This window comes from Ranitomeya imitator, chromosome 2 (genome assembly GCF_032444005.1).
Source record: "Ranitomeya imitator isolate aRanImi1 chromosome 2, aRanImi1.pri, whole genome shotgun sequence".
Taxonomy (NCBI): domain Eukaryota; kingdom Metazoa; phylum Chordata; class Amphibia; order Anura; family Dendrobatidae; genus Ranitomeya; species Ranitomeya imitator.
In genome coordinates this window covers 387,632,329-387,652,881 of record NC_091283.1, presented here as the reverse complement: position 1 = coordinate 387,652,881, position 20,553 = coordinate 387,632,329, and the positions used below count along the sequence as shown (strand labels likewise).

At 45.1% G+C, this 20,553-nt stretch overlaps 2 protein-coding genes across 2 annotated transcripts in view; both read left to right on the top strand.

The window, feature by feature from the left end:
• Window positions 1-20,553, top strand: part of LOC138666644 (zinc finger protein 850-like) — a 209,245-nt gene that overhangs the window by 123,761 nt on the left and 64,931 nt on the right. Inside the window, exons 8-13 of the mRNA XM_069754836.1 lie at window positions 13,688-14,256; window positions 15,223-15,414; window positions 16,028-16,133; window positions 16,220-16,376; window positions 17,113-17,320; window positions 17,488-17,540. Of these exons, the coding sequence (XP_069610937.1) occupies window positions 13,688-14,256; window positions 15,223-15,414; window positions 16,028-16,133; window positions 16,220-16,376; window positions 17,113-17,320; window positions 17,488-17,540 (1,285 nt within the window). The remainder of the gene's footprint in view (window positions 1-13,687; window positions 14,257-15,222; window positions 15,415-16,027; window positions 16,134-16,219; window positions 16,377-17,112; window positions 17,321-17,487; window positions 17,541-20,553) is intronic.
• Window positions 1,931-10,304, top strand: LOC138664126 (zinc finger protein 707-like). The gene is made up of 4 exons (XM_069750563.1): window positions 1,931-2,541; window positions 8,237-8,334; window positions 8,518-8,608; window positions 8,675-10,304. The coding sequence occupies exons 1-4, from the start codon at window positions 2,409-2,411 to the stop codon at window positions 8,803-8,805; spliced, it is 453 nt and encodes a 150-aa protein (XP_069606664.1). The 5' UTR covers window positions 1,931-2,408; the 3' UTR covers window positions 8,806-10,304.

Here is a 20,553-nt window from a genome sequence, read left to right as displayed (position 1 = left end):
TAGGCTGCAAGTCTCTTCCTAAAATAGTATATTAAACCCCATTGAGCCTCTAATGCACCAACCGTCCCCCTTCCAACCTGTAATCCTAGTCCCAGCCGACCCCCTTACTGTTTGATAGCTGGAAGTGACGGCCCTGCTCACTTGCACCGTTCCTCCTCAATTGCATGCGTGCCTATCCTGTTGGTCTCCACATGGGTCTTCTCGGCTTGACCATCAACGGAAGTCTCTCAGGCTCAAGGCGGAGAGGACTGGGCATCAGCTCTTGATGGACATAGTCGGGCCTAGGAGACTTGACCAGCGCAGGGGGCAGCTTCTGGCTCTGACCAGTGTAAGCCGTTCTTCTGGGAAATCCAGACTTTGTCAGACAGTTACCGACATCTGGGTGGCATATACTCCCCCGAGGCCTGCCACGCTGGTCTCAATGGTGTCTCTGGAGCACATCTGCTCAGATCCCTTCCCTGGTGCCAAATATTATTATTATACATTTTTAAAGCACCATTTATTCCATGGCGCTTTACATGTGAACATATAGACAAGTACAATAAACATGAGTAAAACAAGGCGCACACACAAGTACAGGAGGAGGGAGGACCCTGCCCGCGAGGGCTCAAAGTCTATAGAGGATGGGTGAGGATACACTAGGAGAGGGTAGAGCTGTTCATGCGGTAGGCTTGTCGGAAGAGGAGGGTCTTCAGGTTCGTTTTGAAGGTTTCCGTGGTAGGCGAGAGCCTTATATATTGGGGTAGAGAGTTCCAGAGTATAGGGGAAACACGGGAAAAGTCTTGGAAGCGGTTGTGGGAGGAAGAGATGAGAGGAGTAGAGAAGGAGATCATGAGACGATCGAAGATTGCGTGCAGGTAGGTACCGGGAGACCATGTCACAGATGTATGGAGGAGTCAGGTTGTGAATGGCTTTGTATGTCATTGTTAGTGTTTTGAACTGTAGCCTCTGGGCAATAGGAAGCTATTGAAGGGCCTGGTAGAGAGGAGAGGCAGGGGAGTAACGGGGAGACAGGTGGATTAGTTGGGCAGCAGAGTTTAGGATGGATTGGAGTGGTACCAGAGTGCTAGAGGGAAGGTCAGAAAGTAGGAGGTGGCAGTAGTCGAGGCGGGAGATGATAAGGGTATATACTAATGTTTTTGTGGTTTCATGGTCAAGGAATGCACGGATCCGGGAAATGTTTTTGAGTTGGAATCGGCAAGAGGAGGCAAGGGCTTGGTTATGTGGCTTGAAAGGGAGGGTAGAGTCAAGGATCACCCCGAGGCACCGAGCGTGTGGGACTGGGGAAAGTGAGCAGCCATTGACATTGATGGATAGGTCGGGTGGAGGAGTAGAGAGAGGTGGGGGAAAGATAATGAATTTTGTTTTGTCCATGTTCAGTTTTAGAAAACGAGCAGAAAAGAAGGATGAAATAGCAGACAGACATTGTGGGATTTTGGTCAGTAAGGAAGTGAGGTTGGGTCCAGTTAGGTAGATCTGCGTTTCATCAGCGAAGAGATGATATTGTAAACCGTGGGATTCTATGGGCTGTCCCAGGCCGAAGGTGTAGATGGAGAAGAGTAGGGGTCCTAGAACTGAGCCTTGGGGAACACCGACAGACAGGGAGCAAGATGAGGAGGTGGTGTGGGAGAGGACAGACAGGGAGCGAGATGAGGAGGTGGTGTGGAAGAGGGAGACACTGAATGTCATGGCTTCGTTTCACAACATCATTATTATCTACTAGATTGTGGCCCGATTCTAACGCATCGGGTATTCTAGAATATGCATATCCCCGTAGTATATGGACAATGATGATTCCAGAATTCGCGGCAGACTGCCCGTCGCTGATTGGTCGAGGCAACCTTTATGACATCATCGTCGCCATGGCAACCATTATGACATCATCGTCGCTGTGCCCGTTGCTGATTGGTCGAGGCCTGACGGCCTCGACCAATCAGAGACGCGGGATTTCTACGTCGATGCTGTGCCGGTCTCTGATTGGTCGAGGCCTGGCGGCCTCGACCAATCAGAGAGCCGGGATTTCCAGGACAGACAGACAGACAGAAAGACAGACAGACACAGACAGACAGACGGAAAAACCCTTAGACAATTATATATATAGATGGGAATAACAGATGGACAGAACTGGAGAGGTGAGGACTCTGGAAATGTCAGGATTACACAATAGTGAAGAAGACCTCTAGTAAGCGTTGTCAGGACCCTGTGTCTGAGGGATTTGAAAGACCCCTGAGCTCAATCACGGGGCCTCCACCTCACCTCCTGAAACATGAGGACATCAATGACCAGAAGATCCTAGAATTTCTCAACAAGATGATTGAGCTGCTGACTGGAGAGGTGACACTGCTGGGAATACTGGGACATTATACAGTAACGCTATGAAGGGATTGGGTGGATGACGATATTATTGTATGTGTCAGGTTCCTATAAGGTTTCAGGATGTCTCCATCTATTTCTCCATGGAGGAGTGGGAGCATTTAGAAGGACACAAAGCTTTGTACAAGAACGTCATGATGGAGGTTCCCTGGCCCCTCACATCACCAGGTAATAGACAGGACTAAATAATATATAAAAATAAAGATTATTATTATTAGCACCAACATATTCCGCACCACTTTACAGTTTAAGGCTGTGTGCCTACGTTCAGGATTTTTAGCATTTTTTTTTGTCGTTTTCACGCTTCGAAAACGCTAAAAGAAAAGCTTACATTAAGCATCCCATTATTAGAAAGCAATCCGCAATTTTTATGTCCATGCTGCGATTTTTTCCGCAAAAAAAAAAAATTATGGAAAAAACATGTTCATTAATTTTGCGGAAAATCTCCGGATTTGCCACTATATAATACAGTGGGGCAAAAAAGTATTTAGTCAGTCAGCAATAGTGCAAGTTCCACCACTTAAAAATATGAGAGGCGTCTGTAATTTACATCATAGGTAGACCTCAACTATGGGAGACAAACTGAGAAAAAAAAATCCAGAAAATCACATTGTCTGTTTTTTTAACATTTTATTTGCATATTATGGTGGAAAATAAGTATTTGGTCAGAAACAAACAATCAAGATTTCTGGCTCTCACAGACCTGTAACTTCTTCTTTAAGAGTCTCCTCTTTCCTCCACTCATTACCTGTAGTAATGGCACCTGTTTAAACTTGTTATCAGTATAAAAAGACACCTGTGCACACCCTCAAACAGTCTGACTCCAAACTCCACTATGGTGAAGACCAAAGAGCTGTCAAAGGACACCAGAAACAAAATTGTAGCCCTGCACCAGGCTGGGAAGACTGAATCTGCAATAGTCAACCAGCTTGGAGTGAAGAAATCAACAGTGGGAGCAATAATTAGAAAATGGAAGACATACAAGACCACTGATAATCTCCCTCGATCTGGGGCTCCACGCAAAATCCCACCCCGTGGGGTCAGAATGATCACAAGAACGGTGAGCAAAAATCCCAGAACCATGCGGGGGGACCTAGTGAATGAACTGCAGAGAGCTGGGACCAATGTAACAAGTCCTACCATAAGTAACACACTACGCCACCATGGACTCAGATCCTGCAGTGCCAGACGTGTCCCACTGCTTAAGCCAGTACATGTCCGGGCCCGTCTGAAGTTTGCTAGAGAGCATTTGGATGATCCAGAGGAGTTTTGGGAGAATGTCCTATGGTCTGATGAAACCAAACTGGAACGGTTTGGTAGAAACACAACTTGTCGTGTTTGGAGGAAAAAGAATACCGAGTTGCATCCATCAAACACCATACCTACTGTAAAGCATGGTGGTGGAAACATCATGCTTTGGGGCTGTTTCTCTGCAAAGGGGCCAGGACGACTGATCGGGGTACATGAAAGAATGAATGGGGCCATGTATCGTGAGATTTTGAGTGCAAACCTCCTTCCATCAGCAAGGGTATTGAAGATGAAACGTGGCTGGGTCTTTCAACATGATAATGATCCAAAGCACACCACCAGGGCAACGAAGGAGTGGCTTCGTAAGAATCATTTCAAGGTCCTGGAGTGGCCTAGCCAGTCTCCAGATCTCAACCCTATAGAAAACCTTTGGAGGGAGTTGAAAGTCCGTGTTGCCAAGCGAAAAGCCAAAAACATCACTGCTCTAGAGGAGATCTCCATGGAGGAATGGGCCAACATACCAACAACAGTGTGTGGCAACCTTGTGAAGACTTACAGAAAACGTTTGACCTCTGTCATTGCCAACAAAGGATATATTACAAAGTATTGAGATGAAATTTTGTTTCTGACCAAATACTTATTTTCCACCATAATATGCAAATAAAATGTTAAAAAAACAGATAATGTGATTTTCTGGATTTTTTTTTCTCAGTTTGTCTCCCATAGTTGAGGTCTACCTATGATGTAAATTACAGACGCCTCTCATCTTTTTAAGTGGTGGAACTTGCACTATTGCTGACTGACTAAATACTTTTTTGCCCCACTGTATAGTAGTGGGAAGCTGCAGAAAAATATGCAAAAAAACGTGAAAAAAACAACGCGAACCGATTTCCTGCGAAAGTAGTCCGGTTTTGTTCAGGAAAATTCTGCTAACATTCTACAACGTGGGCACATAGCCTAACAGTTTCAAAACATAAGTCATAAGTAACAACGTTAACAATACAATCATTAAAGCAAAATAAGACAACCCTGCTTGTGAGAGCTTACAATCTACAATGAGGTGGGGGAGATACAAAATACAGGTGTGTATTTACAATGATATATATACAATGATGGTCCAGTCATCTTGAGGGATAGATGGAGCTGGTGAATGGGCTACACATGCACACTTACACATAAATTGGCTTAGATTAGTGAACATGATAGGCCGCTCTGAACAAATGCGTTTTGAGGGAGTGCCTAAAACTATGCAAATTGTGGATAGTCCTAATTTCTTGGGGTAGAGCATTCTAGAGGATTGGCGTAGCCCCGGAGAAGTCTTGGAGTTGGGAGTGGGAGGTGCAGATTAGTGCTGAGGTTAGTCGAAAGTCATTTGCAGAGAGCAGCAATCGGTTAGGCTGATAGACAGAAATGAGGGAGGAGATGTAGGGGGGTGCTGCACTGTGGAGAGCTTTGTGGGTGAGAACAAGTACTTTGAATTGGATCCTATAATGAATGGGCAGCCAATGTAAGGACTGGAGAAGAGCGAATGCATCCGAGTATCAATTAGCCAGATGGATGACCCAGGCTGCTGCATTAGGTATGAACTGTAGAGGGGAAAGTCGAGTAACAGGGAGGCCAATTAATAGAGCATTGCAGTTTCCAGGTGGGAGTGGATCAGGGCAACAGTGAGGGTTTTTGTTGTTTCCCTGGTGAGAAGAGGGCGGTTTCTAGAGACGTTCTTTAGGTGTAAGCGGCAATAGAAGACAAGAGATTGTATATGGGAGGTGAAGGAGAGATTGGTGTCAAACATAACACCCAGGCAGCGCACCTGCTGCCGGGGTGCTAATATGGTGCCACCCATGGAGAGGGAAATATCAGATTTATGGAGGTTAGTAGACGACGGGAGCAGAAGAAGTTCAGTTTTGGAGAGGTTGACTTTCAGACAGAGGGCCGACATGATGTTGGAGACTGCGGACAGACAGTCACTGGCGTTCTGTAGTAGAGCAGTGGTAATGTCAGGGGATGACGTGTATAGTTATCTGTCATCAGCATAAAGATAGTACTGAAAGCCAAATATGCTAATGGTCTGTCCAATTGGGGCCGTGTAGAGAGAGAAGGGGGCCAAGGACTGGGGCCTGAGGTACTCCCGACAGCGAGAGGAAGAGGGGATGAAGTAGAGCCAGCGAAAAAAACACCGAAGGAGCAGTCAGAGAGATAGGAAGTAGTGATGAGCGAATATACTCATTACTTGAGATTTCTCAAGCTCGCTCGGGTGTCCTCCGAGTATTTTTTAGTGCTCGGAGATTTAGTTTTCATCACCACAGCTGAATGATTTACATCTGTTAGCCAGCATAAGTACATGTGGGGGTTGCCTGGTGTCTAGGGAATCCCCACATGTAATCAAGCTGGCTATGAGATGTAAATCATTCAGCTGAGGTGAGGAAAATTAAATCTCCGAGCACTAAAAAATACTCGGTAGTCACCCGAGCGTGCTCGGGAAATCTCGAGTAACGAGTATATTCACTCATCGCTAGTAGGAAGAGAACCAGGAGAGAGCAGTGCCCTTAATGCCAAGTGACTGGAGCCTAGAGAGTAGGAGACGATGGTCAACAGTGTCGAAAGCTGCAGAAAGGTCGAGAAGAATGAGCAGAGAGTGGTCACCATTACATTTTGCTGTCAGAAGGTCATTGGTAACTTTGATGAGTGCAGTTTCTGTCGAATGTAGGGGGCGGAAGCCGGACTGTGGAGGGTCTAGGAGCGAGTGAGTGGAGAAGTAACGGGTAAGGCGGGAGTAGACTGGGTGCTCCAAGAGTTTAGAGATGAAGGGGAGATTGGAGACTGGTCTGTAGTTATTTGTGCTAGATGGGTCGAGAGCGGGTTTCTTTAGTAATGGCGTAACGATAGAGTGTTTGAAGGAGGATGGGAAAATGCCAGAGGAGAGGGAGAGATTAAAGATTGTAGATAGGTTAGTTGTGACAACAGGAGAGAGAGACTTGAGTATATGTGAGGGAATGGGATCGGTAGTGCATGTAGTTGGATGAGAAGAAGAGAGGAGTCTGGAGACTTCTTCTTCTGTGATGGGATCAAATGTGGAAAGTGAGCCAGGGGAAATGCAGGGAGGGATGGAAGTCACAGCACATGGTAGTTGGGATCGGATTTCTTGACTGACATAATCTATTTTCTCTATAAAGTGAGAGGTCAGGTCATCAGCACAAATGTCTGTGATAGGGGCTTGTGCTTTTGGACTGAGGAGTGAGTGAAAGGAGTCAAAAAGTTTCTTGGGGTTGTGTGCTAGTGAGGAGATCAGGGTGGTGAAGTAGGTCTGTTTGGCTAGGTGAAGGGCAGAGTTATAGGTTCTTAACATAAATTTGAAGTGGTTGAAATCTTCTGGTGTGCGAGTTTTCCTCCATAAGCGTTCAGCACTCCTAGAGTATCACTGGAGAAGTTGAGTTTGCGATGTGAGCCAAGGCAGTTTTACTTGGTGTTTGGAGGTTCTGAGGGTGAGGGACGGTACTTGGTCAATGGTGCTTCTAAGGGTACCGTCACACGGTGGCATTTTGATCGCTACGACGGTACGATTCGTGATGTTCCAGCGATATCGTTACGATCTCGCTGTGTCTGACACGCTCCTGCAATCAGGGACCCCGCTGAGAATCGTACGTCGTAGCAGATCGTTTGAAACTTTCTTTCGTCGCTGGATCTCCCGCTGACATCGCTGAATCACCGGTGTGACGCCGATTCAGCGATGTCTTCACTGGTAAACAGGGTAAACATCGGGTTACCAAGCGCAGGGTCGCGCTTAGTAACCCGATGTTTACCCTAGTTACCAGCGTAAACGTAAAAAAACCAAACAGTACATACTTACCTTCAGCTGTCTGTCCCCGGCGCTCTGCTTCTCTGCACTCCTCCTGCATCCTGTGTCAGCGCCAGCCAGCCGGAAAGCACAGCGGTGACGTCACCGCTCTGCTTTCCGGCCGCTGTGCTCACAGTCAGTGCAGGAAAGCACAACGCCGGGGACAGACAGCGGTAGGTAAGTATCTACTGTTTGGTTTTTTTCCTTTTACGATGGTAACCAGGGTAAACATCGGGTCACTAAGCGCGGCCCTGCGCTTAGTAACCCGATGTTTACCCTGGTTACCAGGGGACTTCGGGATCGTTGGTCGCTGGAGAGCTGTCTGTGTGACAGCTCTCCAGCGACCAAACAGCGACGCTGCAGCGATCGACATCGTTGTCGTATCGCTGCAGCGTCGTTTCAGTGTGACGGTACCCTAAGAGTGTCATTGTAGTGGTGTACAGCCAGATCAGGACAGGAAAAAGAGGAGATTGGGGACAGTGATGAGTGTAGGGAGTCTGAACGTGTCTGAGGGTTAATGGCTTGTAGATTTCTGAATGTGTGGTAGGTAGGAGTGTGCTGGGGTGGGTGAGGATTTGTGAGCGTGAAGGAGAGAATGTTGTGGTCAGAGACGGGAAGCAGTGAGTTATCTAGGTAGGAGATTGAACAGAGCAGGACAAAGACCAGGTCAAGGGTGTTGCCGTCTTTATGTGTTTCAGAGGTTGAAAGCTGTGAATACACAAGGCCTATAATTATCTGTATGTAAAGAATGAATTCAGTCTCTTTATGTGTTTCCTTCAGATCTATCCAGTAAGAGGACAACACCAGAGAGATGTCACCGTCCTCCTCTTCCACAGGACTGTAAACTGGAAGATCCCAATGTTCCTCAGGATCATCAGGTAGATGGAGAGAAGGTGTCATGACATCTCCCCTATGTGAACGTCTTGTGCTTAGTCTTGTTTTATCCTCCAGTACCATATGTTTTATACTTGTGTAATGAGAATGGTGGAGATGGCAGGATTAGAGCTGATCATAGATGTGACTTCTCCTTCTGTTTGTGACTATTACAATATTTATTTCAGGGTGAAGACCTGACCCATATTAATACTACAGAGACATATGTGAGGGGTGATGAGCGGTGTAAAGAGGAGATTCCTACATATGGCTACCCAGGTGAGTAGTAACCACTAAATGCAGAGAAGTCACAAATTCTACTGTAATTATATGTTGAATTTCTAGTGGCCGTACCGGTCCTGGAAGAAGAGTCAAGTGAGAAGCCAAACTGTTTTGAAGTCACCAAGAAATATGTAGGCAGATCCGGAAAGGATTTAGAAGTAGGGTCCGGTAATAATCTACTCAAAACCAGGTAACAACTTAGCTCTGGTAATAACAGATTTTGACTCTTAAACAATGAACTAAGTGACCCTGTGAATTTAGTGCAGCATCTCCACCAGCGCAACCATGGACTACATTGCAAAGGCTGCTTAGAAAAGTGATATTACAGAGTAGTCATGGTTAGACGTGGCATGACAGCATATGAAGTTCTTCTATGAACAAAAGTGTTTATACCTTCTGTACACAATTGATTATTGATACCCTGCTTTACGTGATGTGTTGTATGAGCTCACTTGGGAAGAATAAACATCTTGATGCAGAAGTGAGCAAACTTTTTTGAAATTACCATACTGCTAAAAATAAAGATAATTTTATCCCCACCTGCGTGCGGGCACCAGGCAGCATAATAGCACTGTTAACCTGCATATTGACTGCATATTTGCAGGTTAACAATGTTATTTCTAGTGACGGGTTCCCTTTAACATAGCACAAAAATGTACCAATAAGAATGCTCACAACCCGGGCATAGAACGGGTTCAATAGCTAGTCCTGATATATTGTATATGCTCCTCCAGCCTGATATGTGCTCCTGCATCCTGGTATGTGCTCCTGCATCCTGGTATATGCTCCTCCAGCCTGGTATATGCTCCCCCAGCCGGGTATATGATCCCCCATCCTGGTATATGCTCCCCTATCCTGGTATATGCTCCCCCATCCTGGTATATGCTCCCCCATCCTGGTATATGCTCCCCCATCCTGGTACATGCTCCCTCTTTCTGGTATATGCTTCCCTAACCCGGTATATGCTCCCCCAGTCTGGTATATGCTTCCCCAGCCTGGTATATGCTCCTCTATCTTGGTATATGCTCCCCCATCCTTGTATATGTCCCTCCAGCCTGGTATATGTTCCCCATCTTTGTATATGTCCCTCTAGCCTGGTATATGCTCCCCCAGCCTTGTATATTCTCCCCCAGCTCGGTATTTGTCCCCAATCCTATTATATGCTCCCCTATCCTCTGCGCAGAGACGGGACCCAGCTCATTCCCCAGGTATAGGACATATACTTCACTGTGCCATTATTTCTTTTGTACGCATTTGGTTATACTGTGACTTCCTTGGTGATTGTGCACACCGTTTCTGGCCCTATATATGTGGCTCCTTTGTTCTTTCTTTGCACTATAGTGTTTATCCCAGGTATAGGGCATGCATTTCACTGTGCCAGCCTTTATATGTACTTATTAGCACTGCATATTTTTTGCACATGTTTTTGCCCTTGAATATGTGATCTTTTTTGCACGTATGCACTTTGTCTATATATATAAATTTTAATTGATGATTTATTTGATCTATGCACTTTTTTCACTTTATTATGGTAAAATCAATTATTTTCTATAGAAAAATGTGTATACACAGTTGAAGTAATATATTACCATCTTTATATTGTGTTCCTTCTGGGGTTGCTGTGAATAATCATAACCTATTAGTCCTAGTCTTGCGCACATTTGGTTTTAATATTATATATTTTTACTGTAACTATTTGCCACTTTTTTATGAATAAAGGCATATTTTAATCTGAACTCAGCCTGTATAATTTCTGGTAACCTCATGTTCGGTGTTACTCTGGCTTTGGTGCTTTCTCTGTAGTGGTTTCCACTAAATAATCTTCTCAGCACACCACGACTACCTGGGTATTATTAATATACATATATATGTATATTTTTCGATATTTTTATATCTTTGGATAAGTTCTAGGTATTCTGTGCTTTTAAACACACCTATACTGCCAGACTGGATGGTTCTCACAGGTCGCAGGCACCTTAGGTCGGCGTCACACTAGCGAGTTTTGCGGACGTATGAGAGGTGCAGAAAATACGGATTGCACACGGTACTATGATTCCCTATGGCCCAGCTCCTATCAGGCGTATTTTACTGATCCGTATTATACGGTCTTCTACGGCCGTAGAAAATCGCAGCATGCTGCGTTTGTCAGCGTATTGCGCAAAAAAATCGGCAAGTCTATGGGGGCGAGAAAAATACGGATTACACAGGGACCAACAGTGTGACTTGCGAGAAATATGCAGCGGTGTTCTATAGAAAAGCCGGCAATTCAGCGAGGTGTATAGTAAAATCACACTGACAGAATATAATAGAATAGATAAAATAAATGTCTACACATAGTATAGGGATATATATATATATCAGTGACACACATACATATATATATATTAATATTTCATACAGCGCTAGATAGCAGAAAAGCCGGTTATTCAATTGCCGGCTTTTCCTATCTCCTTCTCAAACCCGACAGGATATGAGACATGGTTTACATACAGTAAACCATCTCATATCCCTTCTTTTATTACATATTCCTCTTTAGTAATGTAAGAAGTGTCTTGGTGTAAATTTTGGGGGCTCTAGCTATTAAATTAAAGGGTTAAATCGCGGACAAAATTGGCGTGGGCTCCTGTGCAATTTTCTCTGCCAGAGTGGGAAAGCCAGTGACTGAGGGCAGATATTAATAGCCTGGACAGGGTCCATGGTTATTGCCCCCCCCCCCCTAGCTAAAAACATCTGCCCCCAGCCACCCCAGAAAAGGCAAATCTGGAAGATGCACCTATTCTGGCACTTAGCCTCTCTCTTCCCACTCCTGTGTAGTGGTGGGATATGGGGTAATGAAGGGTTAATGTCACCTTGCTATTGTAAGGTGACATTAAGCCAGATTAATAATGGAGAGGCATCAATTATGACACCTATCCATTATTAATCCAATAGTAAGAAATGGTTAATAAAACACACGCATTATTACAAAGTATTTTAATGAAATAAAGACACAGGGTGTTTTAATATTTTATTATACTCTTAATCCACCTGAAGACCCTTGTCACCTGGAACAAAGAAAAAAAAACAAACAACAATATTCCATACCTTCCGTCGTTCAGTCTTGTCCCACGCTGTAAATGTATCTGAAGGGGTTAAATCATTTTACACCCAGGAGCTCTGCTAATGCAGCTGTGCTCATGGCTGTAAAAACCCGGGGAATAAATCGAATGCAGGGGAATGACCTGTAGTTACCTCGAGTCGCGGTGATGCGCCCTTTGCTGGATGTCCTCATATGAACTCGAGCGTGGGAAAATATTCTGAAAAGTTCCCAGGCTCGAGTTCATATGAGGACTGTATGTAAACCATGTCTCATATCCTGTCGGGTTTGAGGAGGAGATAGGAAAAGCCGGCAATTGAATTACTGGCTTTTCTGCTATCTAGCGCTGTATGAAATATTAAAATATATATATATATATATATATATATATACAGTATATATGTTTTAACGAATATTTGAGACCATGGATCCATTGTATGTCCGTTTTGCAGACCTGCGAGAAAATCTCGCAGTACGGATTACATACGGAGGATGACATGCGCGACATGCGCAAAATTCGCTGACACACCCTGCCTACGGATGACATACGGATCACTATTTTGGGAACATTTCTGCGTATTACAGCCGTAAAAAACGGACCATATTTATATATATATGTGTATATATATATATATATATATATATATATATATATATATATATATATATATATATACAGTATATATGTTTTAACGAATATTTGAGACCATGGATCCATTGTATGTCCGTTTTGCAGACCTGCGAGAAAATCTCGCAGTACGGATTACATACGGAGGATGACATGCGCGACATGCGCAAAATTCGCTGACACACCCTGCCTACGGATGACATACGGATCACTATTTTGGGAACATTTCTGCGTATTACAGCCGTAAAAAACGGACCATATTTTCATACGCCGAGTGTGACACCGTCCTTACTCTTAGTGACTGGACAGAGTCTGCACTGCCCAGAGATTGTTTTCAATGTCTCCTCCATTTCCAGCACCTGCAGAATGAATAAGGCAGCGCCTGGTGACAGAAGCAGACGTCATAGGAGCAGGTCCCAGAGGAGATATAACCACATCATTTGCAGATGCACTAATATGACAAAATGGCAAAACAGAGCAGTAGATATCCCCACATAAACCAATGTGGTTTAGGCACATTACAAGGCTCAGAAGCGAGGGAGAGATTTGACTTTGGGAGAGCAGATTTTGCTGGATTTGTTTATGGAAGCCATGTCTCTTTTAAAGAGACTGAGCCACTAATAATGTGAAAAACTCTGTTTTTCCATTGACAGATTATGGACTTGAGTGGGGACTTGTTTTTTGTACGATGAGTATACAGTAACTTATTATTGGCATTATTTTCTGTTACATAACAATGGTGGCTTTTTATTCCATATGTGGGAGGCAGAATGAAAAAACAGTTGGACACCACGTTCTACTGGTTCATGCTATAAAGTTTTCTATTCTACTGTGAACTGTCAGTTTCTTGGTGAATGATTAAATATTTTACATAACTTGCCATTTTCACTGACCGTTTAAGTAGAAATGTTCAGAAATATAAAATTTGAGGATATTTTATTGAAAAATAAGTTTTTTTTTCTCAGCAGATGACTGTACCAGGAGATCAGAGGGACAGCTGACATCTTCAATTTTTAAATCCGATGATCTTGAGATCCTACAGGATACAATTGAAGTGAATGCCATTACTCCAGATATACCATCATCCATTCACAGCAAATATCTGTCATCTGATCCTTTCAAACAGATCCTGTCCTCTGATTCATTACCGACTACTAAGGAAAATCAAAGTCACACAATAAGCATTAAAAAACTAACTGCTCCTAAAGCAAAGAAGCCATTTTTATGTTCAGAATATGGAAATAGTTTTCCCCTTCAAAAGTCTTTTCTTAAGCATCAAAAAATTCACACAGCAGAAAATAGATTTTCTTGTTTCAAATGTGGGAAATGTTTTAACCAGAAGTCAGGTCTTGTTATACACCAGAGAACTCACACAGGGGTGGAGCCTTATTCATGTTCAGAATGTGGGAAATGTTTTAACTGGAAATCAGATTTGGTTAGGCACCGGCGAATTCACACAGGAGAGAAGCCTTTTTCATGTTCAGAATGTGGGAAATGTTTTTACCAGAAATCTGAGTTGGGTAATCACCAGAGAATTCACACAGGGGAGAAGCCTTTTTCATGTTCAGAATGTGGGAAATATTTTAACCAGAAAGCGAATCTTGATCACCACCAGAGAACCCACACAGGGGAGAAGCCTTTTTCATGTTCAGAATGTGGGAAATATTTTAACCGGAAAGCGAATCTTGATCACCACCAGAGAACCCACACAGGGGAGAAGCCTTTTTCATGTTCAGAATGTGGGAAATGTTTTACCCAGAAAGCGCATCTTGATCTCCACCAGAGAACACACACAGGGGAGAAGCCTTTTTCTTGTTCAGAATGTGGGAAATGTTTTAACCGGAAATCAGATTTGGTTAGGCACCAGCGAATTCACACAGGGGAGAAGCCTTTTTCATGTTTAGAATGTGGGAAATGTTTATTACCGGAAATACGATTTGGGTAATCACCAGAGAATTCACATAGGGGATAAGCCTTTTTCATGTTCTTAATATGGGAAATATTGAAAATGCAAATTGTATTTTCTTAAAGGGGTTGTCGTCATATTAGGCATCATTAAAATAAAAAAATCATATTCACCTTCCGTGCCTGTGCTGTTTTGGCAGTATCGGCACTCGCATTCTTGGGGTCATATGAGGTTGTTACATCACATAAGCCCTGTGCCCAATCAGCCCCAGCTTCACTGTTCCCACCCTCAGACGTATTTAACATTAACAGGAAGCCAGGGCTGCGACTTCTCTTTGACTTCTTATATTTCGATTTGTCCGAAGATAGGAACAGTGAAGCCAGCACTAATTGGATGCAGGGCTCACATTACATAACAAGCAGAGCCCCTGAAACACAAGTGCTGACACCACTGGAGCCGGCATAGGAGGTTTATAGAAGTGTTTTTATTTTAACAGGACCAAACATGAGGAATTAGAAGTCAAAATCCTATAAAGAGAGAAGTCATTATCATACCTAGAGTGAATTACTGGAAAATCATATTTTGTTGAACATCAAAAATAACTTATACGGGAAGAAACGATGCAGTGGGGAAAATAAGTATTTGACACACGGCTGATTTTGCAAGTTTTTCCACTTACAATGGAGAGGTTTGAAATTTTTATAGTAGGTATACTTCAACTGCGAGAGACAAAATCTAAAAGTAAAAACCAGAAAATCACATTCTTTGATTTTTAAATAACTAAAATGCATTTTGTTGCATGAAATAAGTATTTGATCACCTACCAGCCAGCAAGAATTCTGTCTCTCACAGACCTGTTAGTTTTTCAAGAAGCTGCCTACTCTGCACTCATTACCTGCATTTTATCGGTCATCCATGACGGCACCACGAGAGAGGGGATCCACCCTTCAGGAACAGGAAATCTACAGATGCATAAGGGCGGCACCTCTCCCACGCATCAGTTGGTTTCCTGTTTTTGGAGGACAGGATGCCCTACAGATCATCCGTGATTATCTGAGGAACCCAGGCCGGCTGTCCAATGCAGGTAGCGAGGGGGTCTCCTACCTCGATCAGTTCGGGTCCCTGGAAGTGTCACGGTGGCTACGGGTAGGGCTCCACGACAGTGAGCAGAGCAGATGGAGCAGGCCAGCGAGGTAAGTATTTCCCCCCTCCCGGGAGTTCGTCCGGTGTCCTCAGGGCTCGCCCTGCGTGTCGTCGGCCATTCTGTGTGCGTGGCGGCGTGGTTGGGCGGCGGCGCCGTATCGGACCTCCCTGCGCATCCCTGCGCTCTCCTTTTCGGCGCTGGAAGTGACGGGACCGGAAGTCGGACGCCGGCCAGCTTCTGCTGCAGGCGCCGCTATGCTGCGACTGCTTGCAGTAATGGCGGCGGCGGGAGAGCGGCAGGAATACTGGCGGTAACCTGCATGGGGGGTCAGAACCTTGGCCACGCCCCTGCCATTTTTTTTTCTGGATCTGGGGGAAGGCCTATTTAAGGCCACAGTAATGGCTGCAGAGCTGCTTGTGAGCTTATTTTGCACCATGGATGAGCCAGAAGCTCCCGTCGGTCTGCTGGAGGAGCAGGACAGGGCCTCGAAGAGGTCCCACGCAAAGCCACAGCAGAAGACCCGTGGACGCAGTGATCAGCCCAGTCGCAGGACTTCATCCAGACTGAAGGATCTGGTTCGCTCCCCCAGTAATCCGGTACCTACCGCTGCTGCCTGGGTAAGAGACCTTCGTGAACGTACCCTGTTTCCTGTTTTTTCTTAGGGGTAAAAGCGCTGGTAAAGTTAAGAATAAGCAGTGTGCACTATGTGGTTGCCCTTTGCCAGACGCCTACCCTAAGAGACTATGTCAGTCGTGCGTCCGACAAACAGTAGGGAAAAAAGGAATGGGATACTTTTTTTTTTTTTTTTAGCGGTTGTAATACTTAAATGACATAGGATCTTTCCGCTCCCATAGGTGGCGGAAGAATCTCCTAATTTTACTTCAGACCTTAGAGAGATCATCAGGAGAGAAGTAAAGGATTCCGTAAGGTCCTTGTGCCAGGGGGGGCCTTCCAAGAGAAGAAGGGAACCTAGCATTTCAGACTCGTCTACTGTCCCTAAGAAGGAATATGGTTCGGAAGCCTCCATCTCCTCTGCATCCTCTTCAGAGGAGGATGCTAATCAATTTTGCTTCCCGCTAGGCCAGATGGACAGACTGATTAAGTCAGTTAGATCCACCATGGGGGTAGCTGACAAAAAACCAGAACTGTCGGCGCAAGGCCTAATGTTCGGTGGACTAGACCCAAAAAAACGGAAGTAATTTCCTCTTAATGATAAAGTTCAGAACCTTATCTAAAGGGAGTGTAAAAAGCCGGGAAAAAAGGGCTTCCTACCACCGACCTTTAATTGGAGATATCCCTTTGATGATCCCTTAGTGAGCACGTGGGATAAAGCACCAAAATTGGATGCAGCGGTGGCTAAGGCTTCTAAAAAATCCTCCATTCCCTTCGATGACATGGCTTCTTCCTCTTGATAAGAAGGCAGCTTCATTTCTTAAAGGGACTTGGGAGATGTCGGCTGATGCTCTTAGGCCTGCAGTAGCTGCGACATGCGCAGCCAGATCAATGATGGTCTGGCTGGACCAGCTAGAGTCTAAGCTGGAAGATGGGGCCTCTAGGGAATCCATATTAAAATCCCTGCCGACAATCCAGAATGCCACTGCTTTTCTCGCTCATGCATCCTCAGATTCTGCAAGGATGGCAGCTAGGGCTGCAGGGTTATCAAATGCGGCACGCAGAGCCCTATGGCTAAAGTGTTGGCCCGGCGACATTCAGGCCAGGTCACGTCTCTGCGCTATTCCATGTGAAGGAGAATACCTGTTCGGTCTGGTTCTGGGCGAACTGCTGGAGAAGGCCGGAGATGAGAAAAACAAATTTCCCAGTCTACCGACCACTTCAGAGGGAAATGGTTCTTTCGCAGAAGGCCGGCCAGGGACCAAGGCAGATGGGACGATAAAAAGAAAAGAGGTACTGGATTCATGTTTGGAAGTTGGGGACGTCAAGAACCATCCCGTGAGGTAAAAAAGCCACCCCAATATCTAGTTGCCCCGGTTTTGAGGTAGACTATCTGCCTGGCCTGGTCAGAAATTTCCAGTAGCAATTGGATTTTGGGAATAACAGCTATAGGTCTACAGCTAGAGTTCTCTTCAATCCCTTATAATTTCTTCAGTATTACCCCGCTCAGGTCCTCTCTGGCAGAACAGATGGCCCTGAAAACGGAAATTCACGACCTACTCAGTAAGAGGGTCCTATCAGAGGTTCCGGAAGGAGAACGGGGTAAAGGATTCTACTCTCCTCTATTCCTAATACGCAAACCAGACAGCTCCTTCAGAACTATTATCAACCTTAGGGCTCTAAACAAATTTCTGACCATTCAACCGTTTAAAATGGAGACTATTAATACCGCAATAAAATTACTGTTTAAAAATTGCTTCATGGTGATGTTGGATTTAAAGGACGCCTATTACCATATCCCCATTAATGCAGGGCACCAACGATTCCTGAGGGTAGCGGTCCGGTTAGATGGGGTGGTCAGGCATTTCCAGTATAGGGCACTCCCCTTTGGCATATCGGTCGCCCCCCGGGTATTTACTAAAGTCGTAGCTGAGGTCATGGCCCACCTGCATGAATCTGATATTTTGGTAATCCCCTATCTCGACGATAGTCTGCCCTGGAGCGACTAGGATGGTTACTAAATATCAAAAAATCCCAGTTACAGCCCATGAAAGTACAGAGTTTTCTGGGCCTCACCTTAGATTCCCAGGTTCATGAGGAATGCCGTTTGCCTCACAAAAAAATAGATCACCTGCACTTTCAGGTGCTAAACGCATCCAAAAACCCCACCATGTCCCTCAGGAAAGCGATGTCTCTGTTAGGCTCTCTCTTGTCCTGCATTCCAGTGGTCCGATGGGCCCAGTATCATACAAGGGTACTTGAGGGCGAAGTGTTATTGCAACCAAAAATTTTGGGGGGACACCTGGAAAGCCAGCTAACCTTGTCCCGAAACACTATTATATCCCTCGAATGGTGGCTAGACCATAATAACCTGTCCACGGGGGTCCCCTGGAATATAATGTAACCCGTATAATCACCACAGACGCTAGCCCTTCTGGTTGGGGGGCTCACATGGGTGAGATATTAATCCAGGGACTCTGGGACCAGATTCAGACGGAAATGTCCTCTAACCTAAAGGAGTTAACAGCAGTGGAACAGGCAGTTAAAAAACTCCTTGTCTATCTACAGGGCCACCATGTGCGGATTTTCTCTGACAATCGGGTCACCGTGGCATATATCAATCATCAAGGCTGAACCCGTTCCAAACCACTGAAGAACGAAGCAGATTGTCTGTTCAAGCTAGCAGAGCAACACCTCTCGTTGACAGCTCTTCATATAAGAGGAATAGAAAATACTACGGCAGATTTCTTAAGCCGCAACACCTTGAGGCAAGGAGAATGGTCACTAAATGACGCCATCTTCAACCTCATTGTGGAAAGATAGGCTCAACCGGAGGTAGATCTTTTCACCACAAGGGAAAACAGAAAAGTGACACAATTCTGCTCTCTGAACCCCAGAGAAAATCCTCTGTCAGTAGATGCCCTCCTCATGGACTAGAACTTCAGGCTAGATTACGCCTTTCCTCACCTGTGTCTACTTCCTCTGGTGGTGAGGAAAATCAGGAAGGACAAGGCCACAGTTATAGTAATTGCCCCCTTTTGGCCGAGAAGGACGTGGTTTTCGTGCCTCAGGACCATGTCAATATCCAACCATGGGTCTTGCCAGACATCCCAGATCTCCTATCCCAGGGCCCAGTCTACCATCCTCGGGCGGTTGGCCTCGGTCACTGTTAAGAGATAGAGGCTATTTCGCTGGCATACTGTACGTCTCAAAGGGCAAGCCGGCACCTTGGAGCGCATTCCACCAGAGCCATGGCTACCTCGTGGGTGGAGAGGTTAGAGGTGCCGATCGACCAAATATGTAAGGCTGTTACTTGGTCTTCTCCAAACACATTCTAAAACCATTATAGATTAAACCTGGGTGCTTCCTCTGACCTCTCTTTCGGTGTAAGGGTGCTGCAAGCAGTACTCCCTCCCTAAACAGTTACTCTCTGTAATTCTCTACGTGGTGCTGTCATGGACGACCGATAAAGTCTTCAAAAAACACCATTAACCGGTGAGTAACTGAGTCCATGACAGCACCCGTACATACCCTCCCATCTTCTTCAGTTCTGGGTGTACACCTCTTCCTTTTGTTTATATAAGTCACTCGGGGTGAATAGTTAGCAGTAGTATCATTGTATATTAATTATGCTGTTAATCTTGGTGGTCCTCTTGTGCTCTGTAAACCAACTGATGCGTTGGAGAGGTGCCGCCCTTTTGTATCTGTAGGTTTCCTGTTCCTGAAGGGCAGATCCCCTCTCTCTGTGGTGCTGTCATGGAATCTGAAAAACACAGTTAACCGGTGAGTAACTAAGACTTTATCGGTCGTCCATGACAGCACCACGGAGAGAATTACAGAAAGTAACTAAGACTATTTGCACCTGTTTGAACTCGTTACCTGTATAAAAGACACCGGTACACACACTCAATCACACTCCAAACTCTCCAATATGGCCAAGACCAAAGAGTTGTCTAATAACACCAGGGATTAAATTGTAGACCTGCACAAGGTTGGGATGGGCCACAGGACAATAGGCAAGCAACTTGATGAGAAGGGAACAACTGGTTGCTCAATTATTAGAAAATGGAAGAAACAAGATGACTGTAAATCTTTCTCGGTCTGGGGCTCCATGCAAGATATCACCTTGTGGGGTAAGGATGATTCTGATAAAGGTCAGGAATCAGTCACAATTGGGAGGACCTCGTCAATGATCTAAAGAGAGCTGGGACCACAGTCTTAAACATTACCATTAGTAACCTACTACGCCGTCATGGATTAAAATCCTGCAGGGGACGCAAGGTCCCCTGCTCACACCAGCACATGTCCAGGCCTGTTTGAAATTTGTCAGTGACCAGCTGGATGATCCAAAGGAGGCATGAGAGACAGTCATGTGGTTAGATGAGACCAAAATAGTACTTTTTAGTATCAATTTCTCTCACCATGTTTGGATTAAGGAGAGTGAATACAACCCCAAGAACACTGTCCCACCTGTGAAGCATGGTGGAGGAAACATTCGTTAGGGATACTTTTCTGCAAAGGGGATAGGAAGACTGCGCCATATTGAAGGGAGTATGGATAGTCATATATTGTGAGA

Bases quoted from the DNA above. Each gene is read 5' to 3' on its own strand.
- LOC138664126 (XM_069750563.1), top strand. From the start codon at position 2,409: ATGTGTCAGGTTCCTATAAGGTTTCAGGATGTCTCCATCTATTTCTCC. The intron at 2,542-8,236 runs GTAATAGACAGG...TGTTTCCTTCAG, and splicing joins CTGGCCCCTCACATCACCAG to ATCTATCCAGTAAGAGGACA. The intron at 8,335-8,517 runs GTAGATGGAGAG...TATTTATTTCAG, and splicing joins ATGTTCCTCAGGATCATCAG to GGTGAAGACCTGACCCATAT.